Source organism: Aythya ferina (assembly GCF_964211825.1).
Source record: "Aythya ferina genome assembly, chromosome: 24".
In the NCBI taxonomy this organism is placed as follows: Eukaryota; Metazoa; Chordata; class Aves; order Anseriformes; family Anatidae; genus Aythya; species Aythya ferina.
The window spans coordinates 2383488-2408515 of NC_140322.1; the positions used below are offsets into that span (position 1 = coordinate 2383488).

Here is a 25028-nt window from a genome sequence, read left to right on the forward strand (position 1 = left end):
CCCTGGGCTGCCCGGTTCCCCAACCCCACCGGAGGCCCGGGACCGGGGCGGGGAGCTCGGAGCGTCCTCCCCCACCGGGTTGGGGGGAGCGAGGCGGCGCGGCACGGCTCGGCACGGCTCAGCACGGCTCGGCCAACCCTCTGCGCCTCCCCGCCACGCCATGGAGAGGAGCAGCGCCGGGCGGGAGCCGCAGCCCCAACCCCAACCCCAAACAGCCCCCGGTAAGGCTGCGGGGAACCGGCACCGGCTCGGGCCCCTTGGGGTTGGGGTTGGGGTTTTGGGGTGGGGGCACCCAGGAGCAGGGCAGTGGGGCTGGAGATGGGGGTGGGGGGGTGAGGGTGCAGGAACCGGCCCCCGCTACTTGGGGGAGAGGGCAGGGAGGGGGGCAGGATGTGGGGATGGGGGTGAGGGAGCCCCAAAGAGCCGCAGGGGTTGCCCCGCTCTCGGGTGGGGGTCCCGGATGCGGCCCTCGGCGCGGCGGATGCCGGAGCCCAGCGGGGATGCGTTGGGGCCTGGGGCGGTGGCGGGGTCCTTGGAGAGGAAAGGGGGGACCCCACGGATGGGAAAAGGGGGTTCCTGGAGATGTTTGGGGATCCACCCGTGAGGACAAAGCCCGGCGGCGCGGGCCCGTCCCTCCATTTTGGCGGTGGGAAGGAGGCGCGCAGCCCCCCGGCCCCGCGGCTGCGGCGCGGCGCTGCGGCGAGATGGAGCCTGCCCTTGACGAGACCTCCCCGGGGCCGTGCTGCCACCGAGCTCCCCCTCCTCGCCCCGGCACCCACGGGCACCCCGACACCCTCCCCGGGGAGCTGTCGATGGGTGCGGGTGCCGTGGCGTGGGTGGCCCCCGGCTCCCCACACCCCACTCGTGCCGCGCTCGCCGCCGCGTGCCGGCACCTTGGCCGGGGCGTGGGCGAGGAGAGCGGTGCCCGGCGGGGAGGTGACGATGGGGACGATGGGGACGGTGCCCTCCTGCCTCCGTGGGTGCCCCGGGGGGGGGAGCTGAACCCTCCGGACCTCTCCGAAATGGGAGAGGGCAGCGGGGCCGGGTGTCGGGGCGCCGCTTTGTTTTGGCTCCTTTCTTCCAGGGGCTCCGGCCAAACGCTCTTTGGCCCTGGCGGGGTCGGTGTGCGCCGGAGAGGGGCTGTGACTAAGCAGGGCTTTGTGGCGGGGCCGCTTCCCACTGATGGAGGAAGAGGAGAGGCGGCTCCCCTCCCCCTCGGCCCCCGGTGCCCGCCGCAGCCCCGAGTGGGAGGGCCGCGCCGCCGCCGTGATTCATCGGCCTGGGCCGCCCGGGCCTTTTCGGAGGAGGGCAGGACGAGCTGGCGGCCTCCCCACCAGCACCCAAATTGCCTCTCGCCGTTTATCCCAGGCTCTTGAGCGAGCTGGCTGCGGAGAGCGAGCGTGACAGGGCGCTGCAGACATCTTGTCTGCCTCCTCTCTCCCTCCTCTCCCTCCTCTGCCTCCCCTTGCATCTCCTTCCCTCTCCGTGCCCTCCCCGGTCTGCGTGGGGAAGGGGGACGCTCCCTGACCCCCCCTGAGCAGAGGCACTGGCCCCCGTGGAGGCTGGCGGAGGACGGACCGAGCTTGGGGTGTTTGGGGACGAGGTTTTTGGGCCCCTCGTGCGCGCGGATCCTCCTGCGCAGCTGCTGGTTGCACAGTGCCCCCCAGCACCACGGGCGTGGGGGACCCAAAGGGCCAGGAAGCCCACGCTGCTGCGTGTCTCCCAAAATAACGCAGCTTGGAGGCCCCAAACCTGCAGGGTTTGCCTCGTCCTGGAATCCAGTGAGCATAGAGGCTCCTTGAGGGGCACAGAGGATCCAGCAGAGGGGCGCATGGGGGCTGCCGCCCCACGGCGAGCTGGTGGGGCGAGGAGCAGGGCACGGGGCACGGAGCAGGCAGGGCTCGGTGCTTCTGTGGGCCTGCCTCGGTTTCTCCAGCCCTTCCTCCCCCCTGGCAGGGAGCGCAGGGAGGGTGCAGGGCGAGCTGGTCGCCCGCCAGCTCCTGCGTTTGGGGGAAGGCAGCACCGCGAGCGCTCGCCCGGCTCCGGAGCCGCTGCTGGGAAAGCGTCAGGGCAACGTGACGAGGCGCTGGGACGGTCCCGTGGTGCCATGTCCAAAATAACCAGCTCGCAGGGCTCCCTGCGGGGACGGGGACGGAGTGGCAGTGGCACGGAGCCGGGTCCTGCAGCCCCCCAGCCCCCGGTAGGTGCCCGCAGCCACCTTACGAGGCTCAGGATTTATTTTTCGGAGGTGCCGAGCCCGAACCTGATGGGAGCAGGGCCCTGCCTCCGAGCCGGCTCTGTGATGCTCACGGGTAGGATTGCAGGAGCAGGGCACGGGGTGGCAGTGGCGAGGGGCACCCCAAGGACAAGGGCAGCAGACGGACGGCAGGCAGGTGCCCAGGCCCCTCGCTCCGGCCAGGGCCACGCCGTGACCGTGGCCAAGTGGAAAGTTTTATCACCAAGGTGGTGGCGGTGCCCGGGAGCAGCTCCGGAGCGTTCTGCTTTCCTCTGCAGGGTATTTTAAACCCTGGAAACCCCCCCCCGGGTTCTGGCCCCGCTCTGGCCACGAGATCCCAGCTCCCAAGTTCCCCTTGTTGCTCTCGGCGCGTCAGCGCTGCGCCCGTCTGGGTGGCCAGGACATGCTGGGGACGTGCTGGGGACGTGCTGGGGATCTTACTCACTGTCCCTGCCCCGTCAGGTGTGAGGGATGCTGCAGCACGGGCAAATCCCCTGGAGCTGGGTGGGTCCGGGCAGGGCATGCCTCTGAGGTTCGTGTGAGTCGTGGGGAGGTGGGGAGGGACGGGGGCAGCACCGGGGCTCTGAGCAACCCAAGTAACCCAAGTAACCTCGCCCCAAGGCTCTGGGGGCGAGGAGTGGTCCTGGGGGCGCATCCTTCCCCCTCCTGGTGCTGCCATCCAGGTGGGGGAGGCAGCTGGAGACGGGCAGCACGAGGAAGGGCTGAGGGTGTTCGTGTGTCCCCACGGGGCTGCAGGCTCCAGGGAGCCATCGGTGGCTCCAGGGCTGGGGTTGGCATCGGGGTCTTGTCCCCGTGCAGGGACTCGAGCCCTGGGGTGGCACTGGCAAAGGTGGCCAGGGGCTGTTGTCCGGGCACTGGGACCCCATCCTCATTGGGGTGGCGCTGCAGCAGCCACGGGCAGACCCCCGCTGTGCCCACCTCCCCTTATGGGGTCAGGATCAGCCCCATCCAACGTCCCCAGAGCTGCCCAAACTGGGGACAGCTTGGGGATGCCGCGGCGGGCCCGGCTGTGCCACGGGGCGGGTAGGTGAGGATAGGGCACAGCGGGGGGATCTGAGGTTAAGGCTCACCGGGCTGCCCTCCCCTGCCCCTGCCCTCCCGTCGTGGGATGCTCTCCTTCCCAGAGCCGCCCCCGGGGCCTCGATGTGCTCTCGCTTCACGGCACCGGGGAATTGCCTCTGCCTGGCTGAGCATCCCCGGCCACATGCCGGAGGGGCTGGTGGCGCTCGATGGCACCGCGATGCCTGGTGTCCAGAGCCGGGATGGGCTCCTGGCACCGCAGCTCTGCCCCCGTGCTGCTCCTGGCATCGGGGTGCAGCACCTCGTGGGGTGCCCAGCACCTTTCCCAGCCCCGCAGCCTGCTTTGATCCCTCTCCTCCGGGCACAGCACCGTCCCACGTCCCCCTCCAGTGCCGCCCGGGCTGGGGGCTTCATGGGAGCCGTGTCTGGGGGCCGGGAGCTAATCCCCTCTGGAATGCCCCAGGCTGGGGCAGAGGGGCCCCCGCCCGCCTGGGCGCCGGCAGCGTTGGGTTTCAGGGCAGCTGCTGCGCCGGAGCAGCGACAGGGACAGATGGCTCAGGGCTGGCCCCGCTTGGGCTGTGGCTCCCGGGGTTTTGGCCGTGTCCCGGCCGTGGGTGCCACCATCCCTGCAGGCAGCGGGCTGGGAAGAATCCTTCCCCGGGGCCGTGCTGGTGGCTCGGTGCCCCGCGGCGATGGGTGGCAGGGTGGCACCTCCCCGGCACGGCTGGGCGCACCTCGGGGGCTCGGGGAATTATTTGCATCTGTTGCGAGGTGTCAGCGCGGCCCTGAGGCTTCGGCTCAAGTGGTGGTGGCCCCGTGGGCTGGGTCGCGTTGGGAGCGGGTGCGGAGCCTGCCTCGGGGCTGTCCTGCGGGATGTGGGATGTGCAGGATCGGGCCAAGGGACGGGGCCGGCTTCCTGCGGCACAAAATACCCGGAAAGGCTGCGGGAGGGCTGGGGCTGGCCGTGTCCTGCCGTGGGGCGGCCGACGCAGCCCGAGCCCATCCGGGGAGCGCCCGGAGCTCCCCGCAAGCTGCGGAGCCCCCAGCGTGGGTGCTGGGAGCCCTGCGCCCATGGGTGGAGGGGTTCCTGGCGGTGCCTCCCCGCGCAGCCCGGGGCTGTCCCCTGGCCGCCGTGCGGAGGAGCGGCGCCGGGCGGTGTTTGCACAGCCCATACTTTGCTCGTCTCCGAAGATTGCAGAGAGCTCTGCAAACACGGCCGAGCTCCCTGCCTGACAGCACCCCGGGGTGAGAGCCGCGTCCCGGGGCAGCTCCTTGGCTCACCGGGTCCCCGTGCAGCCAGCGGGGACATGGGTGTCACTCCTGGGGAGACTCAGCGACCCCTCCTGCTGCTTGGGCATCGGGGCTGCGATCCCTAAGGGTGCATCTCCTGATGGGCTGCATGGGGTTGCTGATCACCACGGCCATACAGCACCCATGGGTGGCCCCACAGCACACCCCACAGCTGCACAGAGCCACCAGCACCCCCTGCACATGGACCTGCAGCAGAGGTGCTGAGGACGGAACCGCTTCCCCGGGCGCTCCGTGTTGAGGGCACTGCTTTTATTTTTTGGGGGGGCGGAGGGGGCACCCCGGGGTGCACGGAGCGGCCACGGCGCGGGATCGTGGCGCGGGGAGGGGGTTGTTTTCTTGCGGCGGCCTCGTGTGCATTCCTGGGGCATGAGTTCATGCTTGTGCGCGGGCCACGGCCGCAGCGCGCCGCGGCGCTGGGGGGACACGGGCAGCAGCACTGACGTCAGGACGAGGGGCCCGCGCCCATCCTGCCTCCGGCCACGCCGGTGGAAGCGGCCCCGCATCCTCCGGGGTGCCCCCGAGTCCCCAACCCACCCTTGGGTGCCCGCCGTGGGGCGGCAGCTGCCGGGGGAAGAAGGGCGGCTTTGTGGCCGCGGTGCCTGGCGCAGCCCCGGCCGCTGGCGCTGGGCTTTGTGCGCCTGGCACCCGGCGTGGGGAGGGCGTGGGGGGGCTTGGGGGGTGTGGGGGGGCGTGGGGGGGTCCCACGGGGATGGGGGTGCTCTGACACCCCCCGTGGATTGATTGCCTCTGCTCTGTGTGTGTTGCAGGGAAGACACCGTCCCCGATGGGAGACAGCGTGCTGCCCCTCGCCGTGCAGCCCCCCTCGCCCGGGGGCACCCTGCATGGAGACAGCCCCCCCCCAAAGCACGACCGACCCCTCCCTCCAGCCGTCAGCCCCCCAGGACAGCCCCCATCACCCGTCCCTCCGGCCGTCACCCCTTCCAAAACGAGCATCCCGCCCGTCCCTCCTGCTGTCCCCCCCCCAGGACAGCCCGTCCCCCCTGCCGTCCCCCCCTCCACGGAGAGCAGCACCCCGCAGCGTGACCGCCCCGTCCCCACAGCCACCTCTCCATCAGGACAGCCCGACTCCCCCATCCCTCCCACCGTGGCCCCTTCGGCAGAGAGCGTCCCCCCCTGGTGCGAGCAGCCCCCCCCCAGCCCTCCCTGCCCCCCCGTTGTGGGGCACCCCAAAGCAGAGGCATCGCCCCCCTCCACCACCCAGCCGCTCCCCGACCCTGCTGCCCCCTGCCCGGCAGAGACGCCGCCCCCCGGGAGCGCCCCCCAGGACCCTGCCGCCAGCAAAGGGGCCCCCCCCGATGCCAAAAGCCCCCCAGGCAGCGCGGCAGGACCCCCGAAGGACGTGCCCCCCAAGGGTGACCGCTCGGCCCCAGCTGCAGCATCGCCGGCTTCGGCCGCCAGCCCCAGAGCCAAGCAAGGTGGGTGACCCCGGGGGCGCAGCATGACCCCTGGCACCCATGGGTGCTGCTCCGTGGCTCGTGGGGGAGCGGGGTGCGGGTACGGGTGCTGTTTCTCCCCATTTTTATGAGCGTTTCTCCCCCGCTGCAGACGCCCAGAAGGCGCAGGCGAGGCACAAGCAGGCCAAGGAGCGGCGCGAGGAGCGGGCCAAGTACCTGGGTGAGCAGCAGGGGAGCGGGGGGGCTGGTGGATTTGGGGTGCCGGGACCCCCCCGGGGGGGAGCTGGGAGGGAAAGTGGATGGGAAAGGGGCAGGCGGGGCAGCTAAGGAGCTTGGCCGGCTCGCTGGCAATCCCATTAGCTGCTATTAGCAGGCTGAGCCCGCGGGGCAGAAGCAGCCGTGCCTGCGGGTCTGCCCCCCCCCCAGCACCACACGGGTGACCCCGCTGCGTCGCCCTGCACACCGTATGACCTCGGGGCTCCCCGGTGCCCCCCAGTTTGGTGTGGGTGCCCCCGGCTGCGTGGGAGCCCGGCTCCATCCCGCGTTCAGGCAGCAGCTCGGGGCGGCGGAGCCCCCGCGCCGCCCGTGGGGCCCCCCGCTCCCCGCGCTCTTTCCACCCTCATTCCCCCATTGTTTCCCCCGAGCGGTTCGGCGGGCTCCCGGGCTCCCTTTTGTCCTCGCCCAAACTCCTCCCTCGCTTCGCCTCGCCACGCCGTGATGCTGCCGGCCCCGTGCACCCCGGGAGCCGCTCGACCCCGTGCCGTGGCCACCGCCACGCGGCCCCAACGTGGTACCGGGGCTCTCCGGGTCCCCGGGGAGCTGCGTCCCACCAGGGGGCTGTGCGAGGGTGCGACCCCCTTGCCCGGGCTCCCCCCTGCAGCTGCCAAGCGGGTGCTGTGGCTGGAGAAGGAGGAGAAGGCCAAGCTGCTGCGGGAGAAGCAGCTGGAGGATCGCCGCAAGCGGCTGGAGGAGCAGCGGCTGAAGGCGGAGAAGCGCCGCGCCGTGCTGGAGGAGAGGCAGAGGCAGAAGCTGGAGAAGAACAAGGTGGGACCGGGGGGGCTGGGGGCTGGCACAGCGGGGATGTGCAGCCCCCTCGGGGTTCCGTCAGCCCATCCTGGGCTCCTCGGGCGCACGGGTGCCTCAGCCAGGGCGGGTGCCGCTGCCCCTTCTCTCTCCGAGTGTCCCCGTGGCTGTGACAGCCCCGGGCTGGGGCTCTCCGGGTGTTCCCGTGCCCGATCCCATCCTGAGCCCGTCCCTCTCCCCGGGCAGGAGCGCTACGAGGCGGCCATCCAGCGCTCGGCCAAGAAGACGTGGGCAGAGATCCGGCAGCAGCGGTGGTCGTGGGCTGGGGCCCTGCACCACGGCTCCTCGGCGCACAAGGACGGTGAGTGCGGGGCTGGGCGCGCAGCGGGGCCCCCAGGGCTCTGGCTGACAGCTCGGCGGTGCTCAGGTGAGCAGGATGGGTGCCACCAAACCCAAAGTGCTGCTTTGCTGCTGTGTCGTCGCCCCGCACTGTGCCGGGGCCCGCTGGGACCCCTCGGCTCTTCCCGTTTCTTCGTGGCACCGTGCCCTAAAGGCTGGCTGGGACCGGAGGCTGCGTCCTCCCTCCTGCAGTCTGCGCCCTGCGGGGTGGCCGTGGGGTGGCCGTGGGGTGGCCGTGGGGTGGCTGTGGGGCGTTGTGTGGCTCTGGAGGCCAGGGTGAGGTTGTGGAGCTGTGCGGGGACGTCGCCGATTCGTTGGGATTCGTGCTGCGGCGTGTCCCCGCGTCCCCCTGCTGCGTGGGGGCAGCGTTTGGCCCCAACGTGGGGGTGAGCAGGGCTCTGTGCGGCCGTGCCGTGCCCCACGGCGGGCTCCTCTCCTCGGGGACACCTCCCTCGTGGTGCTGGCACCACGGTTCTGTGGGCGGAGGTCCCGGTGGACCTCCAGTGGACAGGGCTACGGCCAACAGCACGGTGGGGAGCGTCGCGTCCCCGAGCCCTGGCTGCTCCCCTCGTGCCACAGGGTGGCTGCAGCAGTGCCAGCAGTGCCTGGCCGGGCTGCGTGTGCCGGCGTCGGGTGCGTGGCGCTGCCTGGTGAGGCTGAGTAGAGGTGCTGGGTGTGCAAATGTGGTTTGTACAGGCGCTGTGTGGCTCGTGGCACACTCGGGAGCAGATTTCTCCCCCTCGCCTGGCAGGGTTTGGCAAGGGGACACCCTCCGTGTCCCCCTGCCACCTCCCGTGGGGGCACGCGGCCAGTGCTGCCCCCAGCGCTGTGGTTTGCTGAGCTGGCTGCTGCCTCCTCCAGCAGCGGGCTCTCTGTCTGCCCACCCGGGGCAGAGGGGTGCCAGCACCCTGCCGAGGCGTTGCTGTCCCCCGGCACCATCCCGGTGCTGCCACGGAGAACAGGAGCTGGTGTGAGAGTTGTCCCGTGCCTGTCTAGTCCTGCTGCTCCTGGCTGGCAGCTTCCGAGGTCCAGCCCGGGTTGTGGGGACCCCAAAGTGGCAGGGCCAGGAGCTGCTGCGGTCCCCGAAGATCCCTGCATGACTCCAGCATGAGCGGAGCTCGCGATGCCGGTGTCCGGACAACGTCGCCCCCCGGTCCCAGCCTCTCCGTACCACCTCCTCCTCCTGCCCCCTGCCCCTCCGCAGCCCCACAGCCCCACGTCAGTGCATGCTGCATGCGGGGGGACCCCAGCCCAGCCCTCACACCCCGCCCCCCCCCCCGACCTTAATGCCCTTGTGTCTTTTCCCTCCTCCAGGTGCGAGCCGGTGCTCGGTGTCCGCCGTAAACCTCCCCAAACACGTCGACTCTATAATCAACAAGCGGCTCTCCAAATCCTCCGCCACCCTCTGGAACTCTCCCAGTAGAAGTAAGAGCCCTTTGCGTGTGCCCGCAGCGCAGGGGGGCACAGCCCGGCCCCCGCCCCACGTCAGGGACCCCCCCCCATAGGCAGGCAGCCCCCACCCACGTCCCCCCGACCCCGCCGTGCCGCACGGTGCCCGCGGAGAGGAGGAGCCGTTCGCTGTTTTCTCTTGCAGGAGGAGGCTGGAGCTGGCCGGTGGCTCCTTGCCCAGCCACGGGGCATGGCAGAGCCGGCCGGGAGGAGGAGGAGGAGAAGCACTGGGTGGTGGCACCGGGATAGGGACTGGGATTGGGATCAGGGAGCCTTTTTGCTCCCTGCCCCGGGGCAGCTTGTGCTGTGCAAGCTGTGTCCGATGGGTGCAGAGGCGGCTGCAGCACGAGGCTGCCCACCTCCAGAGCTTGCTCGGGGCTGGTGCCCACCCTGATGCCCATCCTGGAGTCAGGGCACCGTGGGTGCAGCGCCGTGCAGGGTGCCGTGAGGTCGTCGTGGCCTGGGCGAGCTGCCCGGGGCTGCTGGCCGTGCCGCGGGGCTGCGTCCAGCGCCGGGGCTGCTGTTGTGTTTCTGGGTTGCCTGGAGATGGGCGCGCACCGCCGGGTATAAATAGCTGGAGCAGCTGATGCAGGCGGCTCCCGACGGCCCCCGCGCTGGGGCTCAGCCGGGGGAGGCACCCCCGGGGCTGTCGGCTTCACCTTGTGCCCTGTGCTGGTGCTGGGCACGGTGCTGGGTCCCCACCATTGCTCCATCCTCTCTGTTTTCTCCCCTCCTGGCAGCAAGGCGCTGCTCCCAGCCTGGAGGCAGGGTCCTGATGGAGAGGAGCACAGGGTCCCGGTCCCTGCGGGTGCTATCCACGTGGCCGTGGGGTGCTGGGTGCCAGCAGCAGGCACTGGAGGGCAGCTGGCAGCGTCCCCGTGCCCAGCTGAGCCAGCAGCGTGGCTGCAGGCCACAGTTCCTCGGGTGCTGTGAGCCTGGTCTGGCTCCTGTGGCACGCCCGGCAGCTTCAGCGCGTCTCCTTTGGGGCAAGGGCACGGTGCAGTGCCCTGCAGCAGCCCTGCGCCAAGGGCTTGGTCTCGGTCTCACCGGGACAGGGTGCATGAGGAGGGTGTGCGCCAGCATCGGGTACAAGGAGGGGACTGGTGGAAAGGGCGGTGAGGAGCAGAGCTGGCCCCAACGCTGCTCGAGATGCTCACTGCGGGTGCATCTCGGGATGGGGCACGGGGATAACGTCACCGTCCTGCCGCAGCGCCGTCCCTTGGGTGCCTGGTCACCCACCAGCGTGTGCACCCATGCAGTGCTGTGGTTGTCCGTGCCAGGACAACCCCGTTGCAGCTGAGGTTTGGGCTTGGCAGCTGAGAGGCTGAAGGAGAGGGGTCCGGGGTGGTGCCGGGGGGCTCTGGGGAGCGCTGAGGGCTCCTCTCCCTTCTCAGACCGCAGCTTGCAGCTCAGCCCCTGGGAGAGCAGCATCGTGGACCGGCTGATGACGCCCACCCTCTCCTTCCTCGCGCGCAGCCGGAGCGCCGTGACGCTGGCTGGGAACGGCAAGGAGCAGGGTGAGAGCACGGGGGGCACAGAACCACGTGGGGAAAGGGGGCAGGGGGCAGGGGGCTGGGACCTCTCCGCCGCGGGGCTGCGAGGAAGGAGCCCGCAGCCCCCAGGAGCTGGTGGTGCCGGAGCTGTGCCGCTCGCCTTCTGACGGCGCCGCTGCTCCGACCCCCCCCCAGTGCCCGTGTGCCCCCGCTCGGCCTCCGCCAGCCCCCTCAGCCCCTGCCACAACCACCGCCTGCAGCACCGCTGCTGGGAGCGGCGGAAGGGCCCCGCCGGCAGCCCCGACGTGACGCCGCGCCGCCGCACCGAGTCCTCGCCCGTGAGTGTCACCTCCCGCGGGGACACCCCTCCCGGGGTGCTGTGCTGGCTGTGCCGGGACGGCCCCAGGGCACGGCTCGGCTCCCGGCCGTGCCAAACACTGCCGCTGTCTCTCCCTGGCCGGAGCAGAAGAAGAAGGAGAAGAAGGAGAAGGAGCGGGAGAACGCCAAGGAGCGCAGCGCCTTGTCCCGCGAGCGCAGTCTCAAGAAGCGGCAGTCGCTGCCCGCGGCACAGCCCCGGCTCCTGCCCGCAGGGGACAGCAGGTAGGGCCCCAAAACCCCCACCGTGTGCCCTGTGACACGCTGTAACCCCCACCCCGGCCCTACTAACCCCCCCTTATTTCTCTCTCCGTTTGCAGCCCCGGCCCCAAGAACCGTCCCTCGTCCCCCGCCACCCCCAAAGGCCGCCCGGCGTCCCCCAGCCCAGCCCTCGGCTCCCCCCACAAGCCGCCCCTGCCCCGCAGTGCCCATTCGTCCCCCAAGGTGCGTGCCAAAGCCCGGGACGAGCGGGGCGAGCAGGAGGGCCAGGTGAAAGCACGAGAGAAGAAGGAGGAGGAGAGGGGCTCAGCCCCCTCGGACCCCCCCAGGGTGCCCGCAGAGCCCCCAGCAGGTGGGTATGGATGGGGGGCGGCCATAGGGGCGGCAGGGCCAAGGAGAACAGGAGCAGTACTCACTCTGTGTGCACCCCACAGCCCCCCCGGCCCCTGCAGCCCCCAGCCCCGCTGTGGCCACCCCCCCCAGCAGACCCCCGGCCGGCACCACGGACCGGGAGGAGGCCGCCCGGCTGCTGGCGGAGAAGCGGCGCCAGGCCCGCGAGCAGCGGGAGCGGGAGGAACGGGAACGTCGGGAGCAGGAGGAGCAGGAGAGGTGGGCGTCCCCCCACCCCCAGCTTTGTCCCCCCGGTACCCTCCCCAAAAAACCCCGCTGAGGGTCCCCTTCCCCGCAGGCGGCTGCAGGAGGAGCGGGCGCAGCGGGCGGCGGAGGAGCAGAGCCGCAGGGAGGCCCTGGCGCGGCAGCGGGAGGAGGAGCGGCGGCTGCAGGAGGAGCGCGAGGCTCAGGAGAGGGCTCGGGCTGAGAAGGAGGAGGCCGAGAGGCTGCAGAGACAGGTCTGGGGTGGGGGGGTGCGGGGGGGAGAGGAGGGAGAGGGGAGGGAGAGGTGGGGTGGAGGGTGGAAATAGGATCAGAGGGTGAAGGCAGGGCTGGGGGATGGAGGCAGAGCTGGAGGATGAAGGCAGGATGAGGATGAAGGCAAGATGAAGGTGAAGGCAGGATGAGGATGAAGACAGGGCTGGGGGATGAAGGCAGGACTGTAGGGTGAAGGCAGAACCAGAGGATGAAGGCAGGATGAGGATGGAGGCAGGGAGGGTTTCCTGCAGTCCCCCCGCAGCGGGATGCAGGAGCGTGGAGCAGCCCAGCCCTGCCATGCCCGGGGCAGGGGGTGGCGTGTGGGGAGCACATCCCGGGAGACACGGGGCAGGGTGCTGCAGAGCCCCCTGCTCAGCCTGTCCCCATTGTCCCCACCCCATCCGTCCCTGTTGCCCCAAATGTGCCCCAGAGGGAAGAGGCCGAGGCGAGGGCACGCGAAGAGGCCGAGCGGCAGCGCCAGGAGCGGGAGAAACATTTCCAACGTGAGGAGCAGGAGCGGCTGGAGAGGAAGAAGGTGAGGGCTGGGGGCTCCCCTGAGCGCGTGGCACTTGGTGGGGGGGGTCCCCAGGCAAGGGGTCCTGCCCAAAATTTGGGGCAGATCCCCCTGACGAGGGCTATGTGTGAGCTCCCGTCTGCCCCGCAGCGCCTGGAGGAGATCATGAAGAGGACGCGCAAGTCGGACGCGGGAGATGCCAAGGTGGGTGCCCACCCTGCGGGGTCCGCAGCCCCCTCCCCTCCCTGCCGCTGCCCCTCACGGCTCTCCTCTCCCCGCAGAAGAAGGAGGACAAGAAGATCATGAATGGGAAGGCAGCCGAGCAGGAGGATGTCACAGGTATACACAGCCCCTTCTGCAGGGCTGGGGACAGCACCCGCAGCACCCTGAGGTGCCCGGGGTCCCAGAGCCATCCTGCTCTCTGCCTCGCCATGCCCCGTGCCTCGGGGGGCTGATTTGGGGCTCTCCTCGTGTCCCCAGGCCGTGAGAAGCGAGCGGGGCCAATGCCCAAGGCCGAGGAGCTCCCTGAGACGGAGACGCCGAGCACAGGGACGCCGGGGACGCTGAAGGGCCCCTCGGGCGAGGGGCTGCAGCCGAGGTGAGCACAGGGGCGGGCAGCGGGGCGAGGAGCGCGGGGAGCCCGGCTCAAACCCGACTTCCCACCCCAAAGCTCCCCGGCCAAGGAGGTGGCGGCGCCCGTGGTGAACGGCGTGCAGCCCGGCAAGCACGAGAACGGCTTCTCCGGCACCGAGGGCTCCCCGGAGCTGCTGGAGCTCTCCCACCACAGCAGCAGCCCCGGCAGCATCATCCCCTTCGGCGACAAGGAGCCTTTCCTCAAGCAAGCCGTGGTCAAACCCCCCCAGGTCACAGGTGAGAGACGCGGGGGGCTGCGTGGGGGGCGACGCCACCGCGGCCGCCCCGGCTCTAACAGCGATTCTTTCTCTCCTCATCCCCACAGAAGTGCTCTGAGGGCCCGGCCATGGCAGATGTCCCCGCGGGGCCACCTCGCACGTGCCACCAGCGGCCCCCCGCAGCCCCGTAGCTGTTGTCAGAACAAACACCGCGCTGCTCCCCTCCGCCCGCCGCCCGCACCCGGCCCCGCCACGAGGAGCCCGGGCGGCGCCAGGCCCCCTGCCCGCACCGGGGCCTCCTGGTTTCTCTCTCGGTTCTCGTTTTTATTTCATTTTATTATTATTTTATTTTTTAAACATGCACCTTATCAGACTGACACCCTCACCCTAGCAGCCTGCCGTGAGCCGCCGCCTCCTCCTCCTCCACCCCCCCAACCCCCCTGGACGTGTGGTGTAATAATGTAGTTATTTAACTCGCTGGGTACAATGGATGTGAATAATGTAAATAGAGCTCGGCCGGGGGTGGGCGTGTGGGGGCTGCTGGGGGGGGGGGGGCTGCCCGCACCCTCGTGTCAGTGTCGTGCATTTGGACAACCTCCAACAATAAAACACGGACAAGCGCCCGCGCCTCGCCTCGCTGCGTCCCCGGGGATGAGGGGTTGGGGAGGCAAATGGCGGGGCTCGGCCCCTGACGGGGCGCTGAGGGCCGGGCACCGCCCGCCAGGGCCCCGCCGCCATTTTGCGGCCCTCCCTGGCGCCAGGGAGCGGGCGAGGGAGAGGGAGGCGGAAGCCGCGGCGTGCGCCGCGCTGAGCGGGGGGTGCTGGGAGTTGTAGTCCGCGCGGCGCCGCCGGCGGAAGGGAGAAGCTGGGGGGTGGACTACGGCTCCCGGCAGCCCCCGCGGGAGGGAGGGCGCGAAGCGGAAGTGCGTGAGGGGAGGTGGAGGCGCCTGCCTGCTGCCGCCGCCGCTGCTGCTGCTGCTGAGGAGGCCGCGGGCGGAGCGGGGCCGGTGAGTGCGGCCCGGCCCGGCCCGGTTCGGCCCCGTCTCGTCCCTGCCCCTCCGCCGGGCCCTGCCCAGCACCCTCAGCCCCGTTCCCTCACCCCATCCCCCGGCCCGAGCCGCTCCCGGCCAGGCCTTGCCCCCCCCACACCCATCCCGGGCCTCACCGCGGGCTCCTCACGGTGCCCTCCCCCCCCACCCCCCCGGTTCCCTCCCTTTCCCCCCGTTCGCCCCCTCCCGGTTCCCCCATCCCGGCCCTGGGCCCCGCTCCGAGCTCCCGGCTTCGGCCTCGCCGCGGCCTCGTGGCTGGGCAGGGCCCCGCCGCCCCCCCCACACCCCCTCCTGGCCCGGCCCTGGAAGTTTTGGGATCTCCCCCCTCGGCTCACGGGGACCTCCCCCCCCCCCCCCCCCCCTCCGACAGCCCCGTCCCCGGTGCTGTGGCACGGAGCGGGGCCGTGCTCTGAGCCCCCAGCCTTGCGGCACCTCCGGGGGAGGCTCGGGGGAGGCCTCGCTGCTCTCTGCAACTGCCTGGAAGGAAGGGGTGGGGAGCTGGGGGCGGCCTCTGCTCACAGGGAACTGTGCCAGGAGCAGAGGGAACGGCCTCGAGTTGTGCCAGGGGAGGTTCAGGCTGGAAATGAGGAGACATTTCTCCTCAGCAAGAGCGCTCAGGCGTTGGGACGGGTTGCCCAGGGAGGTGGTGGAGTCCCCGTCCCTGGGGGTGTTCAGGGAGAGGTTGGACGTGGTGCAGGGGGTGGGGGTAGGGGAGTGATCCACTCAGATGATCTTGGAGGGTTTTTCCAACCCTGATGATTCCGGGATGCTGTGACACCTCGTTTCCCTAGCTCATGCTGTTTGGGCGAGGTTAAAGTGCCCGAGGCTTTTATAAACACGTTCTGAAGTCTCTACAAGCTAATTGTTCCCCTAATTGCCTCCTGCACGGCTTTCTGAGTGCACCGACACGTCAGAAGGTGACGTGATAAGTTCAGAACAGGCCACGCTCGCTGTGGTGGCCGTGCAAGCTGTGGGATAAGATCTGTTCGCTGGCCCTGCGCATGAGCCCACATGGGGTGTGTGCTGTTACGTGTCCCACAGCGTTTCCTCCTTACGGATCAGAGAGCAGGAATGCCCCTCATGGGCTCTGAGTGTGTCCTAGGGGAAGAAAGCCCTGAAAAAACGTGTGATGAACAAGTGTAACCGTTGGGAAGGTGGCGTGGGGTTGTAACTGGGTGGGCGGGAGGAGGAGGGGGCCCTTCCTTACCTGCTGGATGCTTTTGGGATGCTCTTTGTTAAGATCACACACCCAAATCATCCAGTTCCTTCCCGCAGAGGACTCTCGCAGTATTCCTTCCCTCCAGTAGCAGGCAGGTAATTAACGTAATTGCTCACGGGAAGGTCGAGGGGAAGTTTTGTGCCTTTTGTGTGGGCAGCCCCGCCAAGTGCTGCAGCCACGGGGATCTGTGGGGTTGTGTTGCATAACCTGAGCCTCCTCACTTAAACGTTCCTCAGCAGCTGCCTTTTGAAGCTTGGCCTTGCGAATTGCCTTTACGGGAGCGTGTTGTGGAGACAGGAGGGTGGGTACCTGGACGTGCCCTGCGTTCTTTTTAGGAATGCAGGAGTTGGGTCTGCCTGCCCTGAACCTCTGCAGGTGCTTAGCCCAGCAGGGAAATGGCTGAGTGCGAACTGCATCGCCGGTTACACAACCTGACAGCAGCTAAGAGGATAAAATCGGGCAGTTATTGTGGAAAGCTGTCTAAAATGCACGCTCCCGTGACGTGGGATCCCTTGCAGAGCCGAGGGCTTTGTGCTGGTCTCAATTTCCTTTGGATTCTGCTTCCCGGTTTTGTTTCGCGTCCTCCCTGCTGTGAATTGGCTGCTCCTAAAGTAGGGACAGGGAGGGACGTGTGTGACAAGCGGATTTGGGGAGTGACCCCAGATGTCCTTAGGAAGTTTCCCGTGTTGGTTCCTTGCTGTTCCTTCTCAAAACACGACGCCGCTCTGCTTTGCCTGGGGCTGCTGCTCGGGGGGAGAAGGGAGAAGCCTCACCCTGGGGGAGCACAGGGGCGTTGGAGCTGGCACCCTTTTCCATCCAGGAATAAAAACGAGGCAATGTTTCGATGCTTACCTGCCAGCTTATGGTAAAGAAACCCCCTGGCTGTGACAAGGAGGCATCTGTGATGTTTTCCTCCTGGTATCTTGCTTGCTGTGAGCTCCCTGGAGTGGATCCATCCATGCGGGACGCGTGGAGCTGACAGGGGCAGCTGTGTGCTCTGCAGGCCGAGCCTCTGGCCCTGCCACCACTCTTCACACAAGTTGTGCCTGTTCCTTGCACCGTAATGTCTCCTTCCTGCTCCCTTCATCCCTAATTCCCTCTTTGCAGATCTGTCTGGGCACAAAACCAACCTGCTGTTCTCCTCAGTCCTCCAGCAAGCCCTGCTCGCAAGCTGAGGGCCGAGATGTCGGCGCAGCCGTGCCCCCTGCCATTAACTCTTCCAATTCTGCTGGGAGCACAGCATCTGTACGAGAAATGTGCTCTGCTCTCAGGTCGTGATAATTTAATTTAGCCGTCTGCTGGTTTCTGCAGCTTAGTTAGGCCAGGAAGCTTCGTAAGCCCTGCTTAAGCAAATAATTAGTCAGTCAGCTCCAGCCAGGCCTGCGCTGAGCTCACTGGCGATGTTAGAGGCTGGCATGCTGCTGGCCAGCTCCTCCAGGTGTGCTTGGTGCTATCGGGAAGCCAAAGCATGACGTGCTTGAAACAGGGAATATAAAATGGGTGCTCATCCACGCAGGGCAGCAGATTTATTTCTGCCAGGACAATAATCCCAGTGGTTTTGGGGGTCGTGGTTTCCTCTGAATTATCCCAGCATGGAGAGCTGCGTGGTGTGAAGTTGGTGCCTATTTATTTATCCACGCAGCTGAGGGCAGAGCACGAGGAGCGGAGCTGGTGGCTCCTGGGGGAGCTGCTGCAAGGCTCGGTCAGCAGGGGGTGGTAGGCGCCGGGGTTGTGCTGGTTGAGGTCTTTAGGTGGTGTTCAGCCCCTGCTCTGCGTGCTTCCAGCTGGCCCCGTTCAGCTCTGGGCTTGGTAGGTCGGCAAAAAGGCTCAGCCAGCTCAGGAGCCAGCACGAGGGCTCGTCTCCTCCTTCCTCTTGGTGCTGGAGTCACCCCGAAACGGGGACAGGGACGGAGGGGGTGCCGTTTTGTGGGTGGCAGCCTGGGTTTGGGACTCAGGAGCCCCTCCTGCCCCGAGGGAAATCCCCCTCCCTCCTCAGCGAGAGGGAGCAGCAGCAGGGGCTGGCTGACAGCGGCCGTCACCAGGTCCGAGAAAGTGAGGAGTTCTGCTTAATTTAGTGCCATGGTGTCAGAGCTATGAATAGGCCAGGCATGGGACTGCATTGTGTGCCAGCAGGGCGCTGGGTTTGTGCTCACCCCCTCCGTGGTGACCGGAAGCTAAAATAATGACACAAAAATAATAAAAAAATGACAGCATGCAGACGACATCCAGTCTGGGGCACAGTTCCCTCCCCGGGACCAGCTTTCTGCCAGTGCCCCCCTGTCCTAAATCCCAGGAGAATGCTTGGCACCTTTCTCCCCTGCTGTATTCGTACGAGGACGAAGCCTCTCTGCAAAGCCCAGCTCGCAGCTTCTGCTCTGACACGGAGCAAGCGTTGCCGCTCCGCATTTCATCTCCACCTCCGTCACCCGGCCGTTTTTAGCCCGTCCTGATGCGCTGTGGGGTGGCTGCGGGGCGGGGGGAGAAAGGAGAGACCCTGGCTGTGAGGTGCGGCTGCTGTCGCTGGTGTCACAGCTCCTCCCCAGCGCTGCTGGCGTTTCGTTTTTCCCTTTGGTTGAGTGCAAGGAAGAAATGAAAGGCGGGCAGGTAACCCCCGAAGTTTCTCTGCTCTGAGAGTACGAACGCGGATGGCTTGGGGGGCAGGGTGGGGGCACCGAGCTGAAATCCTGGTCTTAATAGGTTCAGTGTTACCGGTGCTGAGCTGTGCCTTAACAGAGGACGGTGTGTGTGATATCATCGAGGGTTGGCACCTGATTATTTTGGGCCCTGTGTGAGGTATTGCAGTTAGTTGCTCCTTCAGGGCTACGGCTGAGATCAGTTCCCTGAGTTTAGGTCTGTGTAGCCACCGTCTGCTTGCGCTGGGCACCTTTAGGTGGCTTCTTCTACTGGGAAACAGCGTCGGGATGGGTGGGTAAAAGCAGAGCCCAGTGCTGTGCTTGTCAGGTCTCAATTGGTTTAATTTTTTTTCCTTTTTTCCCTAGGTGAGAGCTCAACTGCTTCTCCTAAAGCAACGTTCAGGAACATCCTTGATGGGAGACCTGTACGAGGTGCGTAACGCCAAGTCGTGGGCAGCCCTTTCCTTGTTTTTTTCCTTAAGGTGACAAGATTCAGGTTAAGGTAGTTAACGCCCAGTGCTGGCTTGGTAATAAATACCTGAGTGGGTTTGCTTTTTGCAGCTTGTAACTGAAAATTGCCAGAGGTTAAATGTGTGGAGAGTATTAATCCCTCAGGACAGCCCCAGTTTGGGGGCTGTGGATTTCAGAAGATACCCCAAATTCAGTTGTTTGTACCAGCACTTACTGTTTCTTTGGGAGCATAACTTCCAAACTGGTTAAAGGGCACTGAGGGCACTGTGACGAAGGAAATATCAGCGTATGTGGCGTGCTGGGTTCCAGACTGCAGGGACCAGAGTGAGCTGAGAGCTTCACTGGAGGTCACAGTTTATTGCTCTGTTGCTGCACGGGGAGTAGGACAATAACTTCCATCACTCATGGCTCCGAATTCTTTTGGTTGTAAAATAAGTTGGAGCAGTTCTTGCTTCTCTTGCTCTTGGGGGCTCTAAAACTGCACTCACAAGGATTTGTAGGCCCCCAGCAGTTTCAACAAGGGTTCAGCTCCCATCCAGCTACTGCTCAGAGTAGTGGGGCTGCACTGCGAGGCAGCAGGTAGTTTTGAGTGAGATCTGAATTTTCTGCTTGTCTGCTCCTCTGTTCCTGCGTTGTGTAGGTCTGGAAGAAGAAAGCTGTCAAAAGGTTTTTCCCTTTTTATTATAGAAGTTTTGTTTTTTTTCCTGTGTTTAACAGGAAATCCAGCTGCCTGACTTCTGTTACAAAAACATCCATGCTGATTTCTAATCAGCTTCTTGGATATGTTTGCATTGAGCTCCATGTCACTAAACAGTCTGAATAAAAACAGAAGACTTTAAGCTCGAGGATGCCTAAAACAGTTTTTAGCCAAGTAACTGGTGTCAGAATTAGTCACCAATCAGTTTACAGCTGGTCAAATTCTTTGGAAAGGGATTGTTCAGCACAGCAATCTGCAGAATCTGCCCTTTTTGGAAGAACCTGTAAATAATCTTCCAGCCATTCTACAGAACCTGCTTTTAATTATCTGAAAGCAGTGCTGACACATAATGCCAAACTTTTTAAAATATTAGTTTAATTCTCTGCAAGCCCAAGCATACTTTAAGGAAAATCTTAATTGTGAAAGCAGATAGAGCGGAGAGAAATTGGAACAGCTATTGACAAACTGAGGCTTCTCTTGCCATGGCAGAATAATCGGAACTTTTTTCCCCCGAAGCGTGTTTGGCATGTAGTGAAGTGGAACACACTGTTTTGAGTTGTTTTGTTTTTCGTTTTAGCAGCGTTGTCCAGGAAAATTTTTGCTGGGGAGCTTGGTAGGTGTGCTCGCAGGCTTTAGTTTGGCTTCTGACACTCATCTCCTGAAAACATTCACTGGATACTTGCTGTAGGATGAGGAATCGCTCTTCTGCTCGTTACCTTAATGAAACTTGAACTGTGTGATGAGAAATGGCGTTTTAATTTTCTGGGGTGACAGTGGGAGCCATGCAGGTGGCTCGTTCTCCTTTCACTATATTGAGATTTGTCAAACATGACTCATTTCGGAATATTATTTTCATCTTTTGACCTCCTGTAGGCACTTTGATAGCCAAAGCTGCTGTGGTTGTGTTTTATTTGCTCTTTGATAAAACTTCCAGATCTGGTTTCTTGCCCTGAGATTAGGGCTGCGATTTTTAGCTCGGATTTCACCATTAAGAGCAGTGTGGTTGTGGTTCAGCAATAAAACACGGCCGCCAGCGGGTATTAACGCTAATTTCCACGGAGGGGGGGGGTGACCGTGGTTAATGGTTGGTTCAGCCTGTTAGAAGGGAGCGCCAGATAAATCCTGTCCCAAGGGAGCTGCGAAGCCAGTGCTGCTGCTGCTGGAGTGGCTTTCCTCAGTCCAGGAAAACTTTCATCTGCTTGGGCTGGGAGATACTCAGGAATTGGAGGTGCTGCGTGTCTTTTTGTTATTTTTTTAGGGATTTGGGGTGTTGTGGCCGCGTGCCGCTGTGCGAGCTGCCCCTCAGCTGTGAGCAGCCTCGACAGGTGCAAGAGCCAAATGCTGCGGGCAGTGCAGCGAATTAATGCACGGGGTGAAAAATAACCCTTTGGAGCACTTGCAGAAGAAAATAAAAACTCATTCTTTGCCAGATACGTGTCTAAAAAATGACGTTGCTCTGATTTGACACGGGCGTTTGGGTGCTGTTACTGGGAGTAGGGAGTCTGAGTGCAAGGGGAAGTGCTGAGCACCAGATTTATTACGGATCTGTGTGGTTTTTACATCAGCCCAGCAGCTCGTGTTTGCTTATTGAACCAATTTGTTCTCGTTGGTGTCATTCAGAGAGCGGGTTGGTATCGGGCAGCGCAGCTCGCGTTCTGCAGCCAGGTATTAAATTGAAATGAGACCGTGCTGAAACGCGTTTGAAGAGATGCTGACGGTTGTTGAGTTGTATTCAACGCTTCTTTCAGCTTCCTAACTCGTGTCCCTGTCTGCTAACTAACATTTGGTAGTCCTTACAGCCTTCTTCTTGGCCAGCTCTCCTGACGTCCACAGCTGCAGCTTATCTCTTCAGCTTCCCCGTGGGGTAGATCAAAAATCACCACTTTGGTGTATTTTCAGGGCTGTAAATTACAAGATCATGTATAAGACTCCGCTTTTAATTGCTCGGTCAGATTTTCTGCCTCTGCTAGGCATGGATTTCAGTAATTGCTATTGTTTAAGCTTATAAATAGCCAATTTATTGTTTTCACTTCAGAAAGAACACTGGGCTGATTTTTCTGTTCGTTTCAGCATTTTCCAGTCCTGCTATCTTTGCAGAGTGCAGATTGGGAAATAGGGTCCGTGAGCAATCCATATTTTTTTACCTTCTGGGATTTTAAACTTGCAGAGAGGGAGCTTTTTGGCTGGTACAAAGGCTACTGCAGTTTAAATAGAGGGACGCCTTTCAAATGTCTGATCCAAATGGTAAAAAGCTTGTCTTTTTGTAGAAAATGAAACTAACTTCCTAGGTGGTTTTGTGAGTGTTTTTATAAGGGTATTTCTGGAGGATTGCTGTTTTCTATCGACAAAGTAGACTGTGTGAGATGTTTTGTAGGATTTTGTTGTTTTGTGTTGAATTAACTAATCTCATTTGTGTCTTGGAGCTCAGGATTATGAATTGTAGACTTGGCTGAAAGATTTTTCTTTAATTATTCACCGATAATGGAGGCTATTATGAGCAAATCAAGTAGCAGTTCAGCTGTTTCTTCCCAAACTGAACATTTGTGCTAGGGGATGACAAGATGCCTAGGCAGGAATGTTTCCACTAATGAGGTAGTCTCGTTTGTGTTGGGTCTTACAGCAAAACAAACTTTTTTTTTTTCATTAAATGTTTGCCAGAAGGGAGCAAGTAGATTTGTTTTCCTCCCGCAGTTCTGTAGGAAAAAAGCTTTTACAAAATATTCAATATTTGCAACTTAACGTTGTGTAAATACTGTGTAATGAACCGAAACTACTGTAACAAGTTCTGCAGTGATGTGCTCCTTTCTGAGGTATGTACATAAACCATTTCACTTGTTACCACATCTTCCAAGTGTGTATACTTTGTCTGTAACACCCGAAGTGCTTCTTCCAGGGACGTACCTGCTGTGTTTTCCTCTTCGCTGGGGTAATGTTGGTGTTAGCAGTCCCTAATGGCATGCTGGGGATGGAGAGATTTCAGCTGTAACCCTGCTAAATGGCCGCTCTGTGCAGGGCTCTGGTGCTTCTGCTGTTTTAACATCTGCGAGAGGTCTGAAATAATAACGAGTGCTGCTTGAAAGACTTCAAAGAAGGAGCAGAGGATGGAAAAAGACAGTAATTAAAGTAGCATAGGCCAGTTGGAAATAGGAAACAAATTCCTGGAAAAAGGCATTGTGAAAACAAGAAATGTTCTTCGTTTGACCCACATCTTGGCACATAGAAATGTTCTTTACAGTGTTCTGGAATATGAAACTCCTGGCCTATGGTTTCTGCTTGAGCAGCGAGCGTTGAGCACGTTTCCTACCTTTCTTTCCATATCTGGAAGAAGGGTTAGCTCTTAGTTGTTGTGTGTTGTCTTGGTTCTCTTTTTTATTGTAGTAGTGCTCTAAGATGAAAACATATTGTTCTGCAGAAGGTAATTCAGCCCAATCTTCAGTTGGATGACAAATAATACACAGCATATCTTAACAGGAGTTTGTGGTAATGTTGTCTGGGGAATAAGCAAGAAAACACAAAACACGAAGTGCTTTTATCACAGAGCAAGAAAGAATGGTTATTCCCAATTTTTCCAATGTCCACTGCGCAAGGCCCAATGTTAGAGACCTTTCCACAAAAAGCAAGCTTTTGCTCTTTACCCATAGACAGACACAACAGCATTAGTAAGTCAGTGACGTGTTTTCATTTTTTTTTTCCCCAAAAGTTGGTAAATGTGGTGTAGAAGACACTAAACCTGGGAATACAACCTTCCTCTTGGGTGAGAGTAGGACTTGGTTGCTGTTTCAGAGCAAGAGTAATCTTCACGTAGCCTTTGAAACCTTTTGTTGTTCGGGGAAATAAACAGAACGGTGTGTATCTTTGAACAGGTTTATTTCGTGGCTGAACACAGAGTAAAAGACATTCCTGCTGGCAGCTCAGGGGTTTAATAGCACGGAGTCATTTATGAGGGTCTGTTTACTGTTGTTTTCTCCTTAAAAAATTTACACCCTCCTTAGCAGCTCATGGAGGAATACTGAAACATAATCGTTGACCTGTCAAAGCTCTGACAGCTCACAGGGACTGGTGGCACCCTTTGAAGACAGTGCGATGCTGGTGGATGAATTTGTCAGGAGAGCAATTATTTCTCTTGGCTTGTGGGTTCTCTTTAATGACAAGGGAAAACACCGAGTCCTGACTCCGGTAAGACCGTCCAAATGAGCTGAGAGGAGCTGCTCCAGTACTGCTGTGCAGATGGAATGAAAGCTGGTGGCGTGTACGTAAGAGGAGATGGGGCGAGGAGTGGGGCAGGCAGAAGAAAGGAGGAGGAGGTAGACGTAGGATTTGAAAAGTTTGAATCCAGAAACAATGTTCTTCAAAACAGTCCATGAAAGAATTCGTGGTGAAAGGGGCAATGAACTTCTGCAACTACATCTGCTGTTAAAATGTTCAAGGTAACGGTGACCGTTCTGGGTGCAATCTTGAGTGACAGCTTAAGGAAGCTAGACTGCTTTTGATCCCTGACAGCAGTAAATAAAAGAATGTGAATAACAAGTACTTCAATGCGTTTTCTTCTCTTTCCAGGTGTGTTTCCTGATTTCATAACTTACAGAGCTGAGACAGTGAAAACTGACTGTTGAAGGGTACAAGGCGTGAATCTGCTTGAGCAGGTAGGCATGAAAAAAAAGAAAAAAAGAAAGTAAAATCTTCCAAGGTGGTAAAACTGCCTGTTCTGGTGCCTGGCATATACCTCCCGATATCTCCTATATTCTGGGTATGCAGCATGTTAAACTTTATTGGTTTAATTCTTTTTTTTTGCTGAAGTGTTGCACTGATTTCAGTCAGCAGCCACTTGAAAAGCAGCATAAAATTTCTACTTAACTGTCCTGAATAATCCTAAGCCTAGGGAGGCCGTGGAAGTGGCTAGCAGCAGTAGACTTCTCAGTGCATTTTTTCCACTGCTTGCAGCAGAGTTGAGCGCTCATTTTGAATTCTGTCAGAAGACGTAAAACTGGTAAAACATTAACTTCTCTGACACCGTTTCATGACAAAAGTTCGTCTTTGGGCAAAGTCCATTGAAGTGGCTTAGTAGGAGCATTCTCTATTCTAATTTTTCTCTTTGAGCGTTGTGATGGGTTGCAGCAAGGATTTAGAAATGGAGAAGGCGAACTTGAATTCTTGAAATAGCCTCCAAACTATAAGAAATGTTGTCAGAGGGTTCCAGGCTGCTGGTTCTCCATCTGGAAGCCCTCTGCGTGTGTCAGCAGGAGCAATCGTGTCCCTTTAAAGGTAGAGGTGGAGTCAGTGCCATGGGAAGGCAACTCAGGAGCTGGCAGCAAGGAGGAAATGTGAGCCCTGTTGGAGCAGGTTGCTAATGAGGAGTCTCCATAGCACTGTGTAAACCCTCTGTAGTCCCCTCTCAGGACCAGGCACGCTTTATCTTCTGATGCTTTGCAAAGCTGCATCCCCCTGTGAGCTGAATGAGGCTGTGTGCATGGCTTTGGGTGCGCAGCATCGTGCTCAGTGGAAAAACCTAAGAGGTGTAAGGTAAGCGAGCAGCCACTGCTGCCTTCACTGGTCAGCTTTGCTTCATTTACAGGTGTCTGTGTAACATCAGGGTAATTCTTAGCAAGTGTTACAAGAATAGATTCTTTCAGAACTTTTTTTTTTTTTGTTTAGGAGCTGAATATGTTTTATTTCAGTAAGTAAATCATTAATTCTTAGAAGGAGTAAACGTGTGCCACAGTATGTTTATAACTGCAGTGTTAACATAGGGGAGATGAAGTGACTCCA

The 25028-nt window shown here is 61.7% G+C and overlaps 2 protein-coding genes across 4 annotated transcripts in view; both read left to right on the forward strand.

Annotated features, from left to right (window-relative positions):
• Positions 1 to 103: 103 nt before the first annotated feature.
• Positions 104 to 13816, forward strand: MAP7D1 (MAP7 domain containing 1). Of its 2 annotated transcripts, XM_084497168.1 has the most exons (18): positions 104 to 221; positions 5356 to 6024; positions 6155 to 6223; positions 6884 to 7047; positions 7273 to 7387; positions 8740 to 8850; positions 10269 to 10391; positions 10563 to 10705; positions 10834 to 10967; positions 11063 to 11313; positions 11396 to 11570; positions 11650 to 11809; positions 12259 to 12363; positions 12493 to 12546; positions 12624 to 12681; positions 12823 to 12940; positions 13013 to 13212; positions 13301 to 13816. In XM_084497168.1, exons 1-18 carry the CDS (start codon positions 161 to 163, stop codon positions 13309 to 13311), a joined length of 2721 nt encoding a protein of 906 aa, XP_084353294.1. In that variant the 5' UTR covers positions 104 to 160; the 3' UTR covers positions 13312 to 13816. The 2 variants fall into 2 exon arrangements, with proteins under 2 accessions (XP_084353294.1, XP_084353295.1); XM_084497169.1 differs by lacking the exon at positions 8740 to 8850.
• A 295-nt stretch (positions 13817 to 14111) lies between these two features.
• The window catches only part of THRAP3 (thyroid hormone receptor associated protein 3), a 32946-nt gene continuing 22029 nt past the window's right edge, over positions 14112 to 25028 (forward strand). For both annotated transcript variants that reach the window (XM_084497166.1, XM_084497167.1), the window contains exons 1-3: positions 14112 to 14200; positions 18461 to 18526; positions 23820 to 23905. The gene's annotated coding sequence lies outside the window, so the exon portion shown is untranslated. The remainder of the gene's footprint in view (positions 14201 to 18460; positions 18527 to 23819; positions 23906 to 25028) is intronic.

What these genes read in the sequence shown, in the direction of transcription:
- MAP7D1 (XM_084497168.1), top strand. Translation starts at nt 161, where the DNA reads ATGGAGAGGAGCAGCGCCGGGCGGGAGCCGCAGCCCCAACCCCAACCC. An exon ending in CTGCCCGCAGGGGACAGCAG is followed by an intron (nt 10,968 to 11,062) that starts GTAGGGCCCCAA and finishes CTCCGTTTGCAG; the next exon opens with CCCCGGCCCCAAGAACCGTC. An exon ending in AGCGGCTGGAGAGGAAGAAG is followed by an intron (nt 12,364 to 12,492) that starts GTGAGGGCTGGG and finishes TCTGCCCCGCAG; the next exon opens with CGCCTGGAGGAGATCATGAA.